Below are 18653 nucleotides of genomic sequence, written 5' to 3'. Positions count from 1 at the left end.
GGGCCCACAGTGCGGACTTTGGCCTGCAGGAGTTCAGAGCAAAGCGAGCTCAGGGAGGCTGAGGTAGCCAGGGAACACTTCCTGGAAAAGTGGGACGAGCTCTCAGCCTTGGCATAGCAACCAGAGGGTGTCACCTGCAGCCTCCCTCCGCAGCAGACACCACCTAGAAGGCTGCCCGGAAACGGGGGTGGCACTCCCCACGAGAACGTGGGCAAAGAACACTGCTGAAGGGAGCTACCAGCCTGAGCATGGTGGGAGGAGCCGGTGCCCAAGGCTGGCTGTCTGCACCCCCGTTTCCAGGGGCCCCCAAATGCCAGCAGAAAACACCTCCAACCTGCCCCCAACCCCCTCACCCAGTCCTCAGGAGCAGCAGAGAAGAAACACTAGAGCCTCTGTGATGGCGGCCACCTGCCAAGCCAGCCCAGGCAGTGCCCAGACCAGAGCAGGCTCATGGGGTGGCGGAGGGGACCCCAGAGCCACCCGGAGGCTCTGCCCACTGCCTCCGTTTGCCCTGGGCCAGGCATAGGTCACCGCCAAGGGCACGTCTTCGCTCTTGCCGGCATTAGTCAGAGGTCATCCTGGAAACCTTCAGGAGGGGGCGGGCCAGGGAGGGACTGGTGGCAGTCTGCCATGCTCTATCTGGCCTCGATGTGATGAACAGGACCCAGAGGACGCAGGCAAGGCTGCCACCCGGAAGTCCGGTGGGTTCCCTGAGTCTCCCGAGCTCCCCTGGGCCTCGGGACCAACACGCCCCGCGTGGCTGTCAAGCCAGGCCTGGCCTGGGGTGCCCGAGGCAGGACACAGATGGGGCAAGTGTGAGCCCACGCCTGGCCCAGGAGGAGGGAGCCTTTGGGAGTTAGAACAATGGCAGGGAAAAGCATCCTGCAGGCCTCTGGGGCCGGGGTCTCTGTCCGAGCTGCCTGCCATCAGCATCTCAGCTGGTCCAGGTGGGGGGATCACAAGGCGGCCTCCCTACGGCCTCAGTCACACGCACGCGGCACAGACACAACACAACAAACTTTATTGCCCCCCAAGAAGCTATTCTTCCTGCTCTGCCTGCCTTGCGGCAGGACCAGAGGAGAGGGGCCTTAGGAGCCCAAAATATCAGCACGTGACATCGAGGGGCTTAGCCCAGTGGGAAGCAAGCCCTGCCGCAGCCTGGCTCATTCTTGGGGGCAACCCGGGTCTCCTAAGGAATGCGAGCAGCACGTGAAACGGCAAGCGGCGCAAGGGAACAGAAGCGCAAAGGAGCGAGCTGCAGTACCGAGCGAGGCCGGGCCCTCGGGCAGCAGCTGGCCGCGGGGAGGCGGGGAGCATCACTCCTCCTTCTTGTCCGAGGGGCCGTCTATTGCCGCCTGCAGAGGGGACAGAAGATTGCAAAGTGGTGGGGGGCAGGCAAGGCGCACTCCTCCCCTTTGCCTTCCAGTCCCCTCAGCCCCGAAGACCCAGCCCTCCGTGGTGCCCCAGCTTGGGCCCCCAAGCAGTCAGTCAAGCTGTCAAAGCTCAGGGTTATTTCCGTAGCCCTCAGGCCCAGTTTCCGGTCTCCTGGAGCATCTGGACACAGGGCAAGTGACTAGGACCTGTGATGCTCCCTGCTCTCTGCCCCAGAGCAGGGAAGGCCAGGGGCAGGGAGGGGAGTTTCCCATGAACCTCTCTGGTACTTGCTGGGGCCCTTCAGTGAACCTGAACGGGAGTTAGGGGGGCTCCAAACTGTGTACCAGGGGTACACAGCAGGAAAGGATCTCTTCTCGAGGGCACTGATGCTGGGCACGAGGCTGGGAAGGCCCACAGTGCAGAAGGCTGGCCTGGAGGCCAAGGCTGCCTTGCTAAGTGACTGCCATCTACCAGGCCACAGCCCTCCTCCCAAGGAGGAGTTCTGGCTATTGGAGCCCAGACTGGCACTGGCCAGAGCAGCACTAGAGGAAATCAGGGGAACTGGGAGAGACTGTGGCCAGCTTGCTTCCAAGGCCTCGTCAAGCGGACAGGTCGGCCCGGAGGCTGAGGGGCTGACCTGCAGCTTCGCGTGCTCCTCCAACAGGCGGTCGTACTCCTTGGTGAGGCCCTTAGACTGCTTCCGCATGGCCAAAGCTTCATTTTCTGCCTTCTCCAATTCTGGGGGGAGCACAAGTGGCGAAGGAAGGAAAATGAAAAGATCAGGTTGAGGGAGAAAAGCCCCATTTACTGGAGACAGCAGATGCGGCTGCCCCAGGTCTGTCCCCAGTGAGGGTGTCCAGGAGACCCCTCCTCTCAAGAAGACTCTTCCGCCAGCTGCTGTGGAAGCATCCAGAAGGAGAGTCTCCAGAAGTGGGAGAGGCCTGGCCAACAAACCTGGGCCAACAGGAAGACATCGGGACTCCTTCCCCCCAATCCCTGTCATGGAGAGACCCTGCATGGCTCTCAGTAGGAGTGACTTCAGGGGGCTGGGGGCCTGGGAGAGACATTCTGAAAAGGATAGGGGCAACAGCAGCAGCAGGACCCCAGTCTTGAAGCTGGGAACAAGAGACGTGTCAAGAAAGGCCTTTAGGAAGGAAGCAGATAGGAGCATCTCTAGCGGCTCTGGTTTAGCCGGCCTTCCCCACCCACCAGGCCCCTGCTGACAAGACACAGAGTGCCACTCCCCATGCCTGGCACTGGCTGAGATGCTCTGGAGGTAGCCCCTGCATCTCTGGGGTGCCTGGGCCCTCCTTGGTGGGACCCTGCACAGACAGCTAAACCACAAAGCCCCGCTGGCTGAGGCCAACCCCAGCTGGGCTTGGGCTGAGCAAGCTGGGAGCCACTGTTTACTTTCACCCAGCTCTTCAGCCTGCATGCAAGTTTGGTATGAATCCTTTGGCACAGAAGGTGCGGCAGCCACCCGCGGAAGCTCCGGAGTTCTGGGGGCCATGGGTGACCTGAGGGTAGTGCTCACTTTGCTTGTTGACAGCCAGCTCATCCTTCAGCCTCTTGAGATCAGCCTTCAGGCTCCTGTTCTCTTCCTGCACCTTCACTTCGCTGTCCCTGCCGCCCAACTTGGTGACACCGCCAGCTTCCTAGGAAAAGCGCCAAGGATCCGGGTCACTCAGGTGGAGAGGTGGAGGGGGGGAGGGAGGGAGGGAAAGGAGGCCTCGTCCGTCCTCCCCACTGAGCTGGGATTCCTCAAGCTGCCCTGGGCACTTGCCCCTTCAGAAATGTCAGGGCAGAATCAAGCCACTGAGTGTTCCCAGCCACCTGCTACAGCTCACAGGCTACATGCCCTGCCTGCCCCGGCTCCATTCTCAGCAGTGCCTCCAAGTTTACCCCCAAGCTAGCCAACAACTCAACTTGCTGTCACTTGGAGACTGCAGCCAGTCACCCCCAACTGACTCAGGCCCTCCAGTCTTCCTCTCCCCAAGGGCCACCTTCACTCTAGTCAAGAAGCCCCCACGCAGCACTGCCCAGCCAACTGTCTTCTGCCTCTGAATCCAGCTCCATCTCCTCCTCCCCAGTTTGGCTCACACCTCACCTCCTTGGACAAGCCTTTGAGGATTGCCCCACCTCGTCTCCAGCTGATAGCCATACTCAGGAAGACCAGGGGGGTCTTACCTTGGGTGTTTCTGTGCTAACTTGCCCCATGCTCGAAACCCAGTGCTTGGCTCCTTAGGGAGCCGGTTTTATCAGGGAAGAGTCTGGCCTGGCTGCAGCAGAGCCAACAGAGCAGCCAGGGTGCCCCCTTGGCCAACACGACCCCCACACCCTTCCCGGACACCCGCCCTCCACATCGAGAAATGTCCATTCATCCATCTGCCCGACTGCTTCACTTTTCGGACAACAGCAGTGTCACACATTTCCGAGGCCCACAAAGAATGTCACGTGGCAGGGGGGAAGGAAGGGGGTCAAGTGGACCCAACTGACCTTCTTGAGCAGGTCGTTCTCCTCCATGTATTTCTTGGCCGCATCACTGGCGCTCTCTGCCTGCTTTTTAAAGGCTTCGTTGGAGGCCAACAGTGTGGCCTGCTGGGAGATGAGAGTCACCAGGCGTCTAAGCAGGCTATAATTGTTGATAAAATGAAGGGAGAGGAAAAAATGGCTCACATGAATTTCTTTGGGTTGCGCCCACCCTCCACCTGCCTCCAACCAAGACCTGTCCTTCTGGATCGCCAGCCTGGAGAAGAGCAACGTACTGCCAACACGAGGGCAAAGATGGAGCTGGGAGCTGTCCTCTACCACCATGATTGCTACCGCCCCCAAAAGGCTGCTTACAGCCCTGGGGCTCTCTTCCAGTCTCGAAGACACAGGCAGCAGGGGCCTGACAGGACAATGGGGACCAGGTCTACATCCAGCCTGGAGGCCCAGAACCTGGCACTTTGCAGGGCGGGGCCCGGACATGCCAAAGCAGCCCTGCTGCTCCTTTCCTTGCTGCAAGGTTGCGCTTGCCTTGATCACCCAGAGCAGCCCGTGCTGGGGGCACTTCGAACAGGCCAGCCGAATCATGCAACTCACCTGGGGAGGCAGACACTAACGCTGCCCCCATTTTACAGAGGGGAACAGAGACTCAGGCAGCTGAAGCCATCGCTTATGAGCCAGAAACCAATGTGGCTGGAATGTGCACTCCTGCCCGTTCTGACCCCAAGGCCCAAGCTGGCAACCATGCCATGTTCTCAGTTTCCAGAGAACCACGCCCCAGGGCAACCGCGAGATGGAGACACCTCTTCTCTCCTCAGCCCCTTCCCATGGGCAGTCCACAGGCGGCTGCCAGAACACATGTGTTAGACAGGATCACCACCCTGCGGTTTCCCAGGGCGAGGGGACAGAGGATGAGGGATCACAGCCCAGGCACACATCTCAGGTCCAGACTAGCCACGCCGCTGCCAGCCAAAAAGATCTCTGTTCGTCTCCAAGGCCAACTGTTCAAAATCACAGTAATCTAAGTCAATGCCCTGACCCGTAATGCTGAAGAAGCTGAAGTTCAATGGTTCTATGAAGACCTTTTAGAACTAACACCCAAAATAGACGTCTTTTTCATTATAGGGGACTGGAATGCCAAAGTAGGAAGTCAAGAAACACCTGGAGGAACAGGCAAGTTTGGCCTTGGAGTACAGAATGTAGCAGGGCAAAGGCTAGGATGGACCTGCTCAGTCACTGCCCCAAGGAGGGTGCAGGATGGCCAGGGCCCCAGGGGCAAGGGGAGGACATAGCGAGGGTATTTCCCCAACGAAGGGCTCACTCAGAGGAGACAAAGCAACCAAGGCCGCCTGCTCTGAGGCATCATCTCCAGCCTCTGCAGGGCTCTTGTGGACACCTGCTACTCACACCGGCCAAGAGGAGCAGGGAGAGATGGGAGGGCCAACGAGACACCCAGCTCACCCTGGCCAGGCCCTGGCCGAGTCCCTGCCAGGGATGAGCCTGAGGCGAAGTGGCTCACGGGGGCTGTGAGGGACCCATCACGCTTCCTGGTTCAGAAAGCGGCTCCAGGGGCCCCTGTCAGGACGGGGAGAGCCAGGCGACTGATTCCTGGCAGGAAGGGAGAGTTTCCAGTGACATGTGCTCTCTAAAATTAGCGAGCGGGACCTCGTGGCCTGGGGCTCAGGTTTCCCTGTCTCAGCCCCGACTGCCCACCAGCCTGCCCCCCACTGGGCTGGAGCCCTGGAGATACAGGGACCTCTCAAGTGCCCCGGGAGCCAGAGAGAGAGAAGCAATGTGCCTGAGGCACACAGGCAGAGTGGCGGTCCCCGGAGGAGCCCCGCAGGAAAGGCAAGTCTCATTCAACCCCGAGCCCACAGGCAGCCCAGAGACGATCCTGGCGGGGTGGAGCCGGCTGCTCCTCCCAGCTGGAGACTGGGTTGGTGGGGAGGGCACGTGTGCCACCTGGCAGACCCAGCCGGCAACGACAGGGCGGGCCAACCCGAAATGACGCTCCCCCTTTGCCAGCCCCCACGGGCCGACTGCAGCAGGACTGTGAGTGTCCGCAGAGGCCGAGCTAGGGAGGCCAGGCCCAGCTCTGCTCGGGGCCCTCCCAGCCCAGCCCCGCTTATGGAGAATCAGGGTGAGCAGCAAGAGCGAACATGTGGTACCGAGCCCCAGAAATGCCCACCGTGAGGGCCTCCCGGACTCAGGTCAGGAGCCTCCAGGATCAGGGCCCTGCCCCCGCCACGTGTCTTTCATGCCACCGATCTTCATCCTTGTCCTCTCCTTTCTTGTTAGACCTGTTCCTCCAACCCAGCCCCTGGCGATTCCGGGTAATTCCCTCTGCCAGGAGCCTCAGCCCTCCAGGCTCTCCTGCCCAGCAGCCCAAGCCCCTCGTGACTCCCCTGGCCCCTCCATGCCCCAACCTACACTGACCTGAGCCTTGCCCTGACCACACCACCAGCAGTAACTGCCACATCCCAGAAGCAGCCTGTCTGTAGCGTTTGGGGCAGCTGACAGGTCACCCCCTTGCAATTCTCCCCTCCTCTTCCCTCCAACAACCCAACTGCCTGCCTTCAGGATCTTGGCCAGACCCCAACATCCAGCGGCCTACCCTCTGGTGGCTCCTGTGTATCCCCAGGGCATGGTCGACTCAGCCCATCCAAGACAAGCCAAACAGCCCTGCAGTAGATGGCATCGCTGATCTACCTGAGCTCTCAGACTTGCACGTCACCTGAGGCCCCAGTCCTCCTGAGGCCTCACTGCTTCTCTCCTGGGTGACTTTAACAGCTCCTAACCGGCCTCCTCCCTACCCTTGATCATACAGTTTTGCAAACCACAACCCCAAGGAAAGCCAGCGACCCTTCTCCAAGACAGTCTGAGCATGTCACCCCTCTGCTGTGATCCCTGATGCCCGCCTACTGCCTCTGGCTGGCACACGGCCCTCGGCAAGCTAGCTCTTGTCCCCTCCCCACCTGCATGGCCCTCTGCTCCAGTAACACCGAACCGCTGGCTGCGCGTGAACACACCAGTCCTCGCTTGCCTCATCTCCATGCCACTGCATGTTGGCCCGTGCCAGTCCCCCCTCCTGGTGGAGCACACTCACTGATGACTCAAGAGCCAGCCTGCTCAACCCCTCTCTCCCCTCAAAGCCTCTCCTGAATGCCCACGGTCCCCTCCGCCTGTTGCACGGTCCCTGCTCTCTCCCAATCATCTCCCCATATCACTGTGTCACTTGCTCCTCACCTGGCTGCCCAGCTACAGATGCCTTCGGGCCCAGGACGGCACCCTCAATCTCCCAACCCTCCTGTCCCGGGTCCACCGGGAAGGGGCCCAGCAAATGACGTCTCCCGCCCCCTGCAGCTGTGAGACCACACCTCTGGCCAGGACAGAACGTGGGTCTGGGGCCCTGGCTCTCCCCAGACTCAGCCTTCCCTCAGCCCAGCCACGGTGAAGGGGGACACAGGCAGGGCTTGCCCGTCAATTGAACCACAGGGTGACAGCAAATGGCAACAGAAAGGTGCCATGTCAGACCCATGGTGATGAGCCAGCTAGGCTTGTGACTGCCGTGGTAGCTGAGAAGGCACTTGGAAAAACATTCATCATCGAAGCTGGGGGCAGAGCCCAGTGCCCCGGCCCAAGTCCAAAGGGTGCCCCTGCCGGGTACCCAGAAAAACCAACAGCAGCACTCCCTAGCATGGCCACCCAGGGCTACCCAGGAGTCGGCATTCTAGAACTTCTTACTGCCCCTGACATGTCAGGCCCATGCTCCTGGGCCTGCCCTTCATTCACCCAATCCAGCTCCAAAGTTCCTGGAACCCTCCACTCCCTCTCAGGCACATCAGTGCACCCTTTTTCTGTCTCTCTCCTGAATGCTCTGAGTCTCCCCTGGGACCCAGACCCAGGACAGAGCAGGGCACACGGCGGAAGGCACTCCACTTCAGAATCTCCAAGTCTCAACAGCGCAGAGACAGCAGTCAGCCTAGAGAGAAGGCTGGCAGCCTGCTCTCCCCATGCCTGCTGGCACCACTCCATCACGCTCGGCTCGACTGCCCAAGTCCTGTTCTGCAGGTACCTATTCTTAGCTGTTTCTGGACAACAGGTGAGAAGCCACTGCCAAAGGGATTTCCCAGAGGCACAGGGCTGGCAGAGGGGCCCGGGGTCTGGGTTATAAATGCACCCAGTGACAGAGGGAGACGTCAGGGCCCAAACCGTAAGAGAATCCAAAAGTGGCCTTGGAGGACAAACATCATCCCAGAGACCTGGTAAGATGTTTCTGGATGCTGAGGAGGGCTTTCCTGCTTTTCTAAAAGGTTGAGTAAACAAGAGTCGGCAGGAGAGAGAGAGCCAAGCATATCAAGCAGCAGGGACGTGCTTCACAGGTGCTCTCCACCAATCCTGTCTGCCTCCTCTGGGTAAAATGGAGGGGAGGGCAGACGCTGGCTTCATAGGAAGTGACACGAGAGCAAGAAGGAGGGTCCTCACACATCCCAAATGGAATATTCTAGGCCTGTGGCCACCCCGCTCCACCCTGGCTGTTGCCGATCCTGCCACGAACATTTACCAGGTCACTCGGCCCTCAGGACACGACAGGACAAGACAAATGGGCAGGCACCTTACCTCACCCTGTTGCACCAGGCAAGCAGGAAGCTGGGGTCACAGCGCCACCTGTTGACATTTCAGGCCGACTACAACCCTGTGCCGCAGGTGGATGCCAAGACAAAACAGAGAGGCTGCAGTGCAGACGCACGGGGAGGTGGCCCCCCTGGTGAGGAGCCGAAAGCCAGGTGCCGCCCCAGCAAAAGCTTGAGGCAAAGGAGACAGGCAAAAAGTCTAATAGCAGGGCTGAAGTGGCCCCAGGGAACTCTTGCCCTAATGAGTCTGGAGTCACAGAAATAAGGCGGCAGCAGAAGGGGAAGGAGAGCTGACTCAGAAACTGTCCAGGAAAAAATCTGAAGGCTGCCCCCATCCATTCATCTCAGGAGTACATTTCAGCCCTCAGAGGTCCTCTTCACCCGTGAAGTCAGAAAAAATGGGAGGGGGTCAGGGAAAGGCCAAGGCCCTGCAGCAACACAAGCTTAAGCCCCAATGTCCACCTTGGGGACAGCAAGTCTAGATACAGAGCACAGGGGTGGCAGGCCCTCTGGAGCTAAAGAGAAGCCGTGAACAGGAGCAAGCCTGTCACGTTTCCTTTTTGAAACCAGGGACAGAGAGCAACCAAAAGAGGCCACACACCCCAGGTAGATGCTCTAGTGCTGAAATACACTGGGGGCACTCTGGCTACTTGGACGGAGTGGGAGGTGAGTGTCTAACAGGTAGGGAGGCCAGAGCTCCCCAAGCAGCAGGAGGAAATAAAGTGCAGGGTTTTTTGCCTTCTCTACATAAAATTCAGATGGGTGTATCTCTCCTTTTCTCCTTTGCCTTTCCCTTCTCGTCTTTTCACAGCTATTTGTAAGGTCTCCTCAGACAGCCATTTTGCCTTTTTGCATTTCTTTTCTTGGGGATGGTTTTGATCACTGCCTCCTGTACAATGTCACAAACCTCCATCCATAGTTCTTCAGGCACTCCGTCTACCAGAGCTAATCCCTTGAATCTATTTGTCACTTCCACTGTATAAACCTAAGAAATTTGATTTAGGTAATACCTGAATGGCCTAGTGGCTTTCCCTACTTTCTTCAATTTAAGTCTGAATTTGGCAATAAGGAGTTCGTGATCTGAGCCATAGTCAGCTCCCGGTCTTGTTTTTCCTGACTGTATAGAGCTCCATCTTTGGCTGCAAAGAATATAATCAATATGATTTCAGTGTTGACCATCTGGTGATGTCGATGTGTAGAGTCTTCTCTTGTGTTGTTGGGAGAGGATGTCTGCTATGACCAGTGCATTCTCTTGGTAAAACTCTATTAGCCTTTGCCCTGCTTCATTCTGTACTCCAAAGCCAAATTTACCTGTTACTCCAGGTATCTCTTAACTTCCTACTTTTGCATTCCAGTCCCCTACAATGAAAAGGACATCTTTTTTTTGGTGTTAGTTCTAGAAGGTCTTGTAGGTCTTCACAGAACCATTCAACTTCAGCTTCTTCAGCGTTACTGGTCAGGGCATAGACTTGGATTAGTGACAGTGAATGGTTCGCCTTGGAAACGAACAGAGATCAGTCTGTCATTTTTGAGACTGCATCCAAGTACTGCATTTTGGACTCTTGTTGACTATGATGGCTACTCCATTTCTTCTAAGGGATTCTTGCCCACAGTAGTAGATATAATGGTCATCTGAGTTAAATTCACTCATTCCAGTCTATTTTAGTTCACCGATTCCTAAAATGTTGACATTCACTCTTGCCATCTCCTGTTTGACCACTTCCAATTTGGCTTGATTCATGCACCTAACATTCCAGGTTCCTATGCAATATTGCTCTTTACAGCATTGGACTTTACTTCCATCACCAGTCACATCCACAACTGGGTGTTGTTTTTGCTTTGGCTCCACCTCCTCATTCTTTCTGGAGTTTTTTCTCCATTGATCTCCAGAAGTATACTGGGCACCTACCAACCTGGGGAGTTCATCTTTCAGTGGCCATTCTTTTTGCCTTTTCATGCTGTTCATGGGGTTCTCAAGGCAAGAATACTGAAGTGGTTTGCCACTTCCTTCTCCAGTGGACCATGTTTTGTCAGAATTCTCCACCACAACCTTCCAAATAGCTGAGAAAAGAAAAGCAGCTAAAAGCAAAGGAGAAAAGAAAAGATACCCATCTGAATGCAAGGTTCCAAAGAATAGCAAGGAGAGATAAGAAAGCCTTCGTCAGTGATCAATGCAAAGAAAGACAGGAAAACAGGAGAATGGGAAAGACTACCAATCTCTTCAAGAAAATCAGAGATACCAAGGGAACATTTCATGCATAGATGGGCACAATAAAGGACAGAAACTGTGTGGACCTAACAGAAACAGAAGATATTAAGAAGAGGTGGCAAGAATACACAGAAGAACTATACAAAAAGATCTTAATGACCTAGAAAACCATAATGGTGTGATCACTCACCTAAACCAGACATCCTGGAGTGTGAAGTCAAGTGGACCTTAGGAAGCATCACTAGAACACAGCTAGTGGAGGTGATAGAATTCCAGCTAAGCTATTTCAAGTCCTAAAAGATGATGCTGCTAAAGTGCTGCACTCAATATGCCAGCCAATTTGGAAAACTCAGCAGTGGCCACAGGACTGGAAAGGGTCAGTTTTCATTCCAATCCCAGGGAAAGGCAATGCCAAAGAATGTTCAAACTACCGCAAAATTGCTCGTCTTACACATTAGCAAAGTAATGCTCAAAATTCTCCAAGTAAGGCTTCAACAGTACATGAACCGAAAACTTCCAGATGCTCAAGCTTGATTGAGAAAAGGCAGAGGAACCAGAGATCGAATTGCGAACATCCGCTGGATCATCAAAAAAGCAAGAGAGTTCCAGAAAAACATCTACTTCTGCTTTACTGATGAACGCCAAAGCCTTTGACTGTGTGGATCACAACAAACTATGGAAAATTCTTCAAGAGATGGGAATTCCAGACCACTTTACCTACCTCCTGAGAAATCTGTATGCAGGTCAAGAAGCAACAGCTAGAACCGGACATGGAACTCAACTATCAGGGAATCCACCTGCCATGCAGGAGACCCTGGTTGCAGGCAGATTCTTTACCAACTGAGCTATCAGGGAATCCACCTGCAATGCAAAAGACCCCAGTTTGATTCCGGCGTCGGGAAGATCTGCTGGAGAAGGGATAGGCTACCCACTCCATTATTCTTGGGCTTCCCTTGTGGCTCAGCTGGTAAAGAATCCACCTGCAATGCAGGAGACCTGGGCTAGGAAGATCCCCTGGAAAAGGGAAAGGCTACTCACTCCAGTACTCTGGCCTGGAGAATTCCAGGGACTGTATAGTCCATGGGGTCACAAAGAGTCGGACAGGACTGAGTAACTTTCACATACAAAAGTGTTTTTCTTATGGAAATGTTTTTCTTAGTGAAACTATGTATTTGCTTTAGAATCTGCCTTTCTTCGAAGTGGTTCAAGATTAACTTTTTTTCTATTCTCAAACCTTGGGCTGATAATGGTTCAACAAACCAGTATACATGTCAATTGTTTTATGGCTGGCGGGGGCGGGGGGGGGGGGCGAGACACCTTGTGCCATCCTATCTCAAAAATGCATATATATTGTGGGAGAGGGGCCTGGTGAAACTCCCCCAGCCTTGAGGTGTCTCTCTTATGTGATTAATAAGCTTGCTAACAGACATAAAACACCTTACTAAAAACTAGCAAGGGGGCACTCTTTCTGTCCCCTTCTGATGTCTATGCCAGAAGCTTTCCCTATCTGTTATACTTTAATAAAACTTTGCTACACAAAATGCTCCAAGTAGTCAAGCCTCGTCTCTGACCCTGGATCGAACTCCTGTCCTCCGGAGGTCACAGCTCGGCTTGCAGCAGCAACCTTTCAGAGGGAGGGAGCAGTCACCCCAGATGTGCCCCACACAGTAGGTAAGTGTTAGTCGCTCAGTCATGCCCGACTCTTTGCGACCCCATGGACTGCAGCCCATCAGGTTCCTCTGTCCGTGAGATTTTTCAGGCAAGGATACTGGAGTGGGTCGCCATTTCCTTCTCCAGGGGATCTTCCCAACCCAGGGATCGAACCCAGGTGTCCTGCACTGCAGGCAGATTCTTTACCAACTGAGCTACCAGGAAAGCCCCAACAGTACTCCAATCCAAAGCAAAGTGTCTCTTGCAAGGCAATGAGCCCAGGAAAGAGGCCTGGCCCAAACAGGGAACAAAGCAAAGGACTAGAGGTGGTATCAGCTACTCGATCCAACACAGAGACCACTGGTGGCCTTTCCATTCAAATAAATTCAAATTTTGGTCCTATCACTTCATGGCAAATAGATGGGGAAACAATGGAAACACTGACCGACTTTATATCCTTGGGCTCCAAAATCACTGCAGATGGTGACTGCAGCCAGGAAATTCAAAGACGCTCACTCCTTGGAAGAAAGCTATGACCAACCTAGACAGCATGTTAAAAAGCAGAGACATTATTTTGCCAACAAAGGTGTGTCTAGTCAAAGCTATGGTTTTTCCAGTGGTCATGTATGCATGTGAGAGTTGGACTACAAAGAATGCTGAGTGCCGAAAAATTGATGCTTTTGAACTGTGGTGTTGAAGAACACTCTTAGGAGTCCTGTGGATAGCAAGGAGATCAAACCAGTCAATCCTAAAAGAAATCAGTCCCGAATATTCATTGGAAGGACTGACGCTGAAGCTCCAATACTTTGGCCACCTGATGCAAAGAACTGAATCACTGGAAAAGACCCTGATGCTGGGAAAGACTGAAGGCAGGAGAAGGGGGACGACAGAGGATGAGATGGCTGGATGGCATCACCAACTCGATGGACAAGAGTTTGAGCAAGCTCTGGGAGATGGTGATGGACAGGGAAGCCTGGCATGCTGCAGTCTGTGGTGTCACGAAGAATTGGACACAACCGAGTGACTGAACCGAAATGATATTAAATGAAAAATCTAGCTCCTCAGTCACAGCAGCCACTTGTTCACAGCGAGCATGTTTCCAGCCTGGAGGCAACTGGTCAGACTGTGCTGAGATGGAGGAGCTCACAGTCCTTCCCATCTCCACACCTCCAGCCCTCTGCCTTCTGAGAAAGGGACCCTGCTGGAACATCAGGCTTCCATCCCATGACCTTGGAATCAGGAAGACTGAATCCCTATTGTTTGGCACCTTGCCCCCAAACTGCTCTTTTGCCATTTGCCTTTAGAGTATGAGGACCTTTAGAGTATGAGGAAGAGAATTCTCTGGCCAAAACCAAGTGGCTGAGCAAACAATCCAATTTTAAAAGAAGCTGATGCATATCAGATAGTCTTCTGTGATCTTTTCACATGCAACTCCCCCCACTTTACTGCAGTCCCCACTTTATCAGAGCCCCTGCTGGGCCTAGCACCCACAGGACACCAGCACACTAATGCAGCTATGGGACTTTAGCTGGAGGAGGAGGAGACTAGAAATCAATGGACTTATCAAAAAGGCTGTTACTCAGTGCTTAGCTCTGAAGCAGTATTATATTTGGAGTCTCAGAAAATGATGGCAGCTGACTGACAGATCAAGAGGAAATAAAGGCCAAAAATCCCTCTACCTGGCCTTCTAAGGTCAGCCCTCCAGTTAAATCACTTTATCTCTGGGATGATCTCGAACATCAGATTTTAAAAACCCCTCAGTTACCTTATTTAGATGCGGATTAAAGTAAGAGTAAAAAAGTATACTTTTTTAGGTTTCCCTTGTGGCTCAGCTGGTAAAGAATCTACCTGCAATGCGGGAGACCTGGGTTTGATCCCTGGGCTGGGACAATCCCCTGGAGAAGGGAAAGGCTACCCCCTCCAATATTCTGGCCTGGAGAGTTCCATGGACTGTCCATGGGGTCACAGAGAGTCAGACATGACTAAGCCACTTTCATGGTCACTTTCAAAAAAGTATAAGCAAAACCTGCAAAGTAATCTGGGAAATGTGACCAATCACCACTGAGTTGGTTACTATGAAGTTACTCTAAGGTTCTCATACACAAGATGCTAGCGTGCTTAAGACTTTTTAACCAAGTCCCTCTCTTTTCAAAGCGATAGGCCAAAATCCTATTGTGCCTGTAAACATCCTATTTGGGATTGGCTTCAAAATACTCCAGAGGATAACGGGGGTGATCAAACTAGCCTGGCCAAGGAGACGCTCACCGTTGAAACCAAGTGACACCCCCGGGGGGCTGCTCTTCTCTGCTGCCTCCAGTGCTCAGCCAGGCCTGAGAACCCCCAGCAACATCCAACCAGACGCCAGGGCCCTGAGGCTTCCTCGGTGTGTCCCCCTCCCAGCCCTTCCTCGGCCGGCCTCTCCCGGCCCTCCACTCGTCCTCCTTCACTCACTCTCCCCACCCTGTGCCCAGCCTGGAATGTAAGATCCTGAGGGCCAGGCCTGGCATTCTCTGTGGCACAGCCCACCACACAAGTGGGGAAAATCCCACAAAACTCTCTCACTCTTTGGGGTGACACCAAGAACAGTCACTGTTTATGAAGCACTCCCATAGGCCAGGCAGGATGCCAAGAACACAGCCCCGGTCACCTCGATCCTTACACCAAGCCTGTGAAAAGGAATCCTCAGCCATTTAACGGGGGAGGGAAAAGGCTCCAGAGACTGAGTGATTTCCTCAAGATGACATGGCTCAACAGTAACAGACCCAGGGCCCAAACCCAGCTTATTCCAACACCCACTCTCACTACAGCCACCTGCTTCTCAGGGCCGTCGTTGGCTGTTACGGTCCCCTGGGCAAGGAAACCTTACAACAAAGCCCAGGCTGCCCCATCTGTACTGACTGTGGTGACAGAACCCAGCCTCAAAGGAGTAGGCAGAAAACAAGAGGAAACCGCGGACCAAGTTCAGGTCGTTATAGATGGAGCAATTTCACACACAAGGCCCTTCCCGGGTCTGGATGCAACTACTACTTTGGTCCTGACCATTCACATTTCCTCAAAGGCAAAGAAAACAGAGCTTGACTCTTAGAACCTGCAAACCTCAGCCCAGCAAGAGCTGCCAGGCAGCCACATCCACAACTGCAGAGGGACACCGGTCAGCTGCAGCCCCACTCAGCACAGGGAAGAAGGCACAAAGGCAACAGATGAGACACAGTGCACACTGCCTGGGCCCGTACTAAATGGTGACCTACACTGTGCCCTCACAGACCAGAGACCCAGAGCGCGGTGCCAGAACCAGCAGCATCCGTGTCCTCAACACATGTGTCTTCACATGCACTCTCCCCAGCCCCAGCATTCCTGCTCCCAGTGCTCAGGAGACCTGAAGAGCTGGGCGTCCAACCTAGAACAGTCAGCACAGCAGCTCGAGGAGTTCAACCTAGACACGGGCCTGAAGCCGGTCCTGTCTGCCCAGGACACTCCCTTCAGGCCCAAAAGGGGAAGGCAGCACTGTGTGTGTCTGGCCTTTGGCACGGAGCTGGCAAGACTAGAGGGGTTGACCCCAGGTCTCCATGTCCCAGGTCACCAGGGCCTTTGAGGTCAGCACAGCACAGGCCTCGCACCACAGAATCAGGAAGGCAGGAAGCATAAACAGGGGGTCTGGGCTGGACTGGCAGGCCAGGGGGTAGGGGTGGGGGGTCCAGGCTGAGGCCACGGAAATAGGGAAGGAGCCCCACGTGGCTGGTTCATGAGAGAGACCAAAGCAAAGACTCAGAGGGCTGCAGGAAGCAGTCACATCCCGAAGGTCTCGGGATCAGGCCTTGATGTCAAAGCCGCTCTGAAGACACTGGAAGCAGGGGCTGTGGGGCGGTTTTATACCATCAGAAAGCTCACTTGGCTGCACCAGGCAGCACAGACAGGCTACGAGGGCAACTCTGGGGTAGGAAGCCTACCTGAGATGACACAGTGCTTTCTGGACACCGAGGAAGAGAAGCTCAGGAGGTAAGCTCCCTGGTTTGTGGAGTGGGGATGGAGTTTCCGTTTTGAAGATGAAGAGTTCGGGAGGGCTGCCTGAACTACACTCCAGAGCTGCACACCTAAAAATGGTTTGGGGGGTGGGTACTTCCCTGGTGGTCCAGTGGTTAGGACTCTGTGCCTTTAGTGCCGAGGGCCCGGGTTCAATCCCTGGTAGGGGAACTAGGATCCTACAAGCCACACAGCCAGGCCAAAATAGCAACCGACGAGTATAAGAAAGTCTGTCTGACAATCTCATATATAACAGAAGAACCAAAAAGTGGTTCAGATAGCCCGCTTGATGCTATGTACGTTTGACAATTACAAACAAACGAATGAAAAAGATACCACAGGAGCTGGGGAATCACCTGTGATGAGAAAAACGGGCAGAGCTTCCCCGGGCTTCTGTGTGGAGACAGCTGTTCTTGAACTTTGCGGCCCAGCCCACAGGGCAGGAAGCACTGAGATCTGAAAAGGTAGCAAGCTGCCCCACGTCAGAGCAACCATGGAGCAGCAGGGCAGAGCTTTGTGGGGAAGGACATACTTGTTTAATGATGTGATGCATTCTTTTAAGTCTGCGGCCCCCATCTGCAATCACGAGGGCTGCTCAAGGCTTCCCGCCACCATGTGCTCTTTTTCGGTTGGTGGTGGTCATCCGTATAACCTGAGCTCCCTGACCAGGGATTGAACCCAAGCCCTCAGCAGTCAAACCACGGATTCTTAACCACTGGACCACCACCAGGGAATTCTCCCCGCTGCGTGCTCTTAACCCCAGACCCAGGAGGAGCCAGCACCACTCCCAGGCTCTTCTCCTAGCATTGGTCTCTCCCTCTGCGGTCCCCTCACCACTAACTTACTGTCTGTCTCCCCTAGTCTTGCCTCTCCCTGAATCAGCCTTCATTACCCTTAACCTGGCTTCCAGGGAGTGGTCGCCCAACCCTCTCACCCATCCGCCATCCTTCGACCCCTCCGTGAAGCCACCCCCTCCACTGCCTGGCCCCTGCTTCCTTGCGCCTTCCAGCAGGGCTCTCGAGCTCCCTTCCCCCACATGCATGTGCATGTGCCAGTCTTCCTCTGGGTTTTGCCACTCTGCGGGCACCCACAGCAGAACCACCACTGCCTCCGCCTCCGAGGCTTGGGGTCCCCACTAGTTCCCCCCTTTCTCCCACCGGCATCTTGGAAACCTGGTTCAGGCCACCAGCATCTCCCAATTCAGTGATCTCCCCTTTGTGCCCCCTGCTTCTAGGTGCTCCTGCGCTAAAAACTACCCCACCCCAGGTGCTGCTGCCAAGTACGAATGTGCAACTCGGACCACGGCGCAGAACCGCTGGAAAAACGCAGCTCCCTACCACACAGAGGTCGGGTACACACTCTGAAACTGGCATTAAAAACCCTCCACCATGTCTCTGGCCACTCCTGAGTCATCCATCCTGCTCCACGTGCTCCTTCTCAAACATCCCACTAGGGTTCTGGGACTGGGCCAGTACCTGCCAGTGAGACATGTGCAAATTCGGAGGAGAAAAACAGATAGGAAGACTGACACAAACGCTATGACCAGGAGGTCCAGCTGAGAGGCATGCAAAGTGGCAACTAGAACGGTTTTCCTTGTTTATGAGAGAAACTTGGGGGGATGAGCCTGATGTTCAGCAGCGGGGAACTGGTAGATTCGAAAGAGCGCTGGAAACTGATGGGCTGTCCTAGAACAATGTTCATGACAAACAGTGGAAGATCCAAGTTTGCCTGTGGTAGTTCCAATGTGAAGACACGTGTGGCTGCTGTAGGGAAAGAACCCAGGTGCTGAGGTCCTATCACTTTAACTTGGAATTCTCAGTTCTGCTGATGACTACCTCTGGGAACTTGGGTCTCTGAACCTCAGCCTCTTCTTTGCAGAACTACTGTAAAAATTAATGTGTGCTTGGCACATGGAATCCTTAACAAATGGTAGCTGATATCAGTCTAGAAAGATATTCAAAAAGGCATGTGGCAACACTGGTTGACATTTTAGAGGACATATTTTATTTGTTTATTTAAAGCCTCAACTTCCTCCAAAGGCTATATGCTATCAGATTGTTTAATAATCTTCAGATGGGGGCTTCCCTGGTGGTCCAGTGGTTAAGAATCCGCCTTGCAAGGCAGATGACGATCCTTGGTTGGGACAAATGAGCCCACGTGTAACAACTACTGAAGCCCGTGCACTCCAGAGACTGTGCCACAATTAGAGAGCCCATGGACCACAAAGAAAGATCCCACACGACACAGCAAAGATCCTGCAGGCTGCAAGTAAGACCAAT

General features: G+C 54.4%; 1 protein-coding gene across 2 annotated transcripts in view; it reads right to left on the bottom strand.

Moving 5' to 3' along the window:
• Window positions 1–1002: 1002 nt before the first annotated feature.
• The window catches only part of BCAP31 (B cell receptor associated protein 31), a 27992-nt gene continuing 10341 nt past the window's right edge, over window positions 1003–18653 (bottom strand). For both annotated transcript variants that reach the window (XM_061138008.1, XM_061138010.1), the window contains exons 5-8: window positions 3871–4006; window positions 2909–3029; window positions 2012–2112; window positions 1003–1355 (exon numbers count right to left, since the gene is read on the bottom strand). In XM_061138008.1, coding sequence (XP_060993991.1) covers window positions 1317–1355; window positions 2012–2112; window positions 2909–3029; window positions 3871–4006 — 397 coding nt within the window. In that variant the 3' untranslated portion in view covers window positions 1003–1316. The remainder of the gene's footprint in view (window positions 1356–2011; window positions 2113–2908; window positions 3030–3870; window positions 4007–18653) is intronic.

Source organism: Dama dama, chromosome X (assembly GCF_033118175.1).
Source record: "Dama dama isolate Ldn47 chromosome X, ASM3311817v1, whole genome shotgun sequence".
Classification (NCBI taxonomy): domain Eukaryota; kingdom Metazoa; phylum Chordata; class Mammalia; order Artiodactyla; family Cervidae; genus Dama; species Dama dama.
The sequence above is the reverse complement of the archived record's forward strand: the minus strand, read 5'-3'. Positions and strand labels throughout refer to the sequence as shown.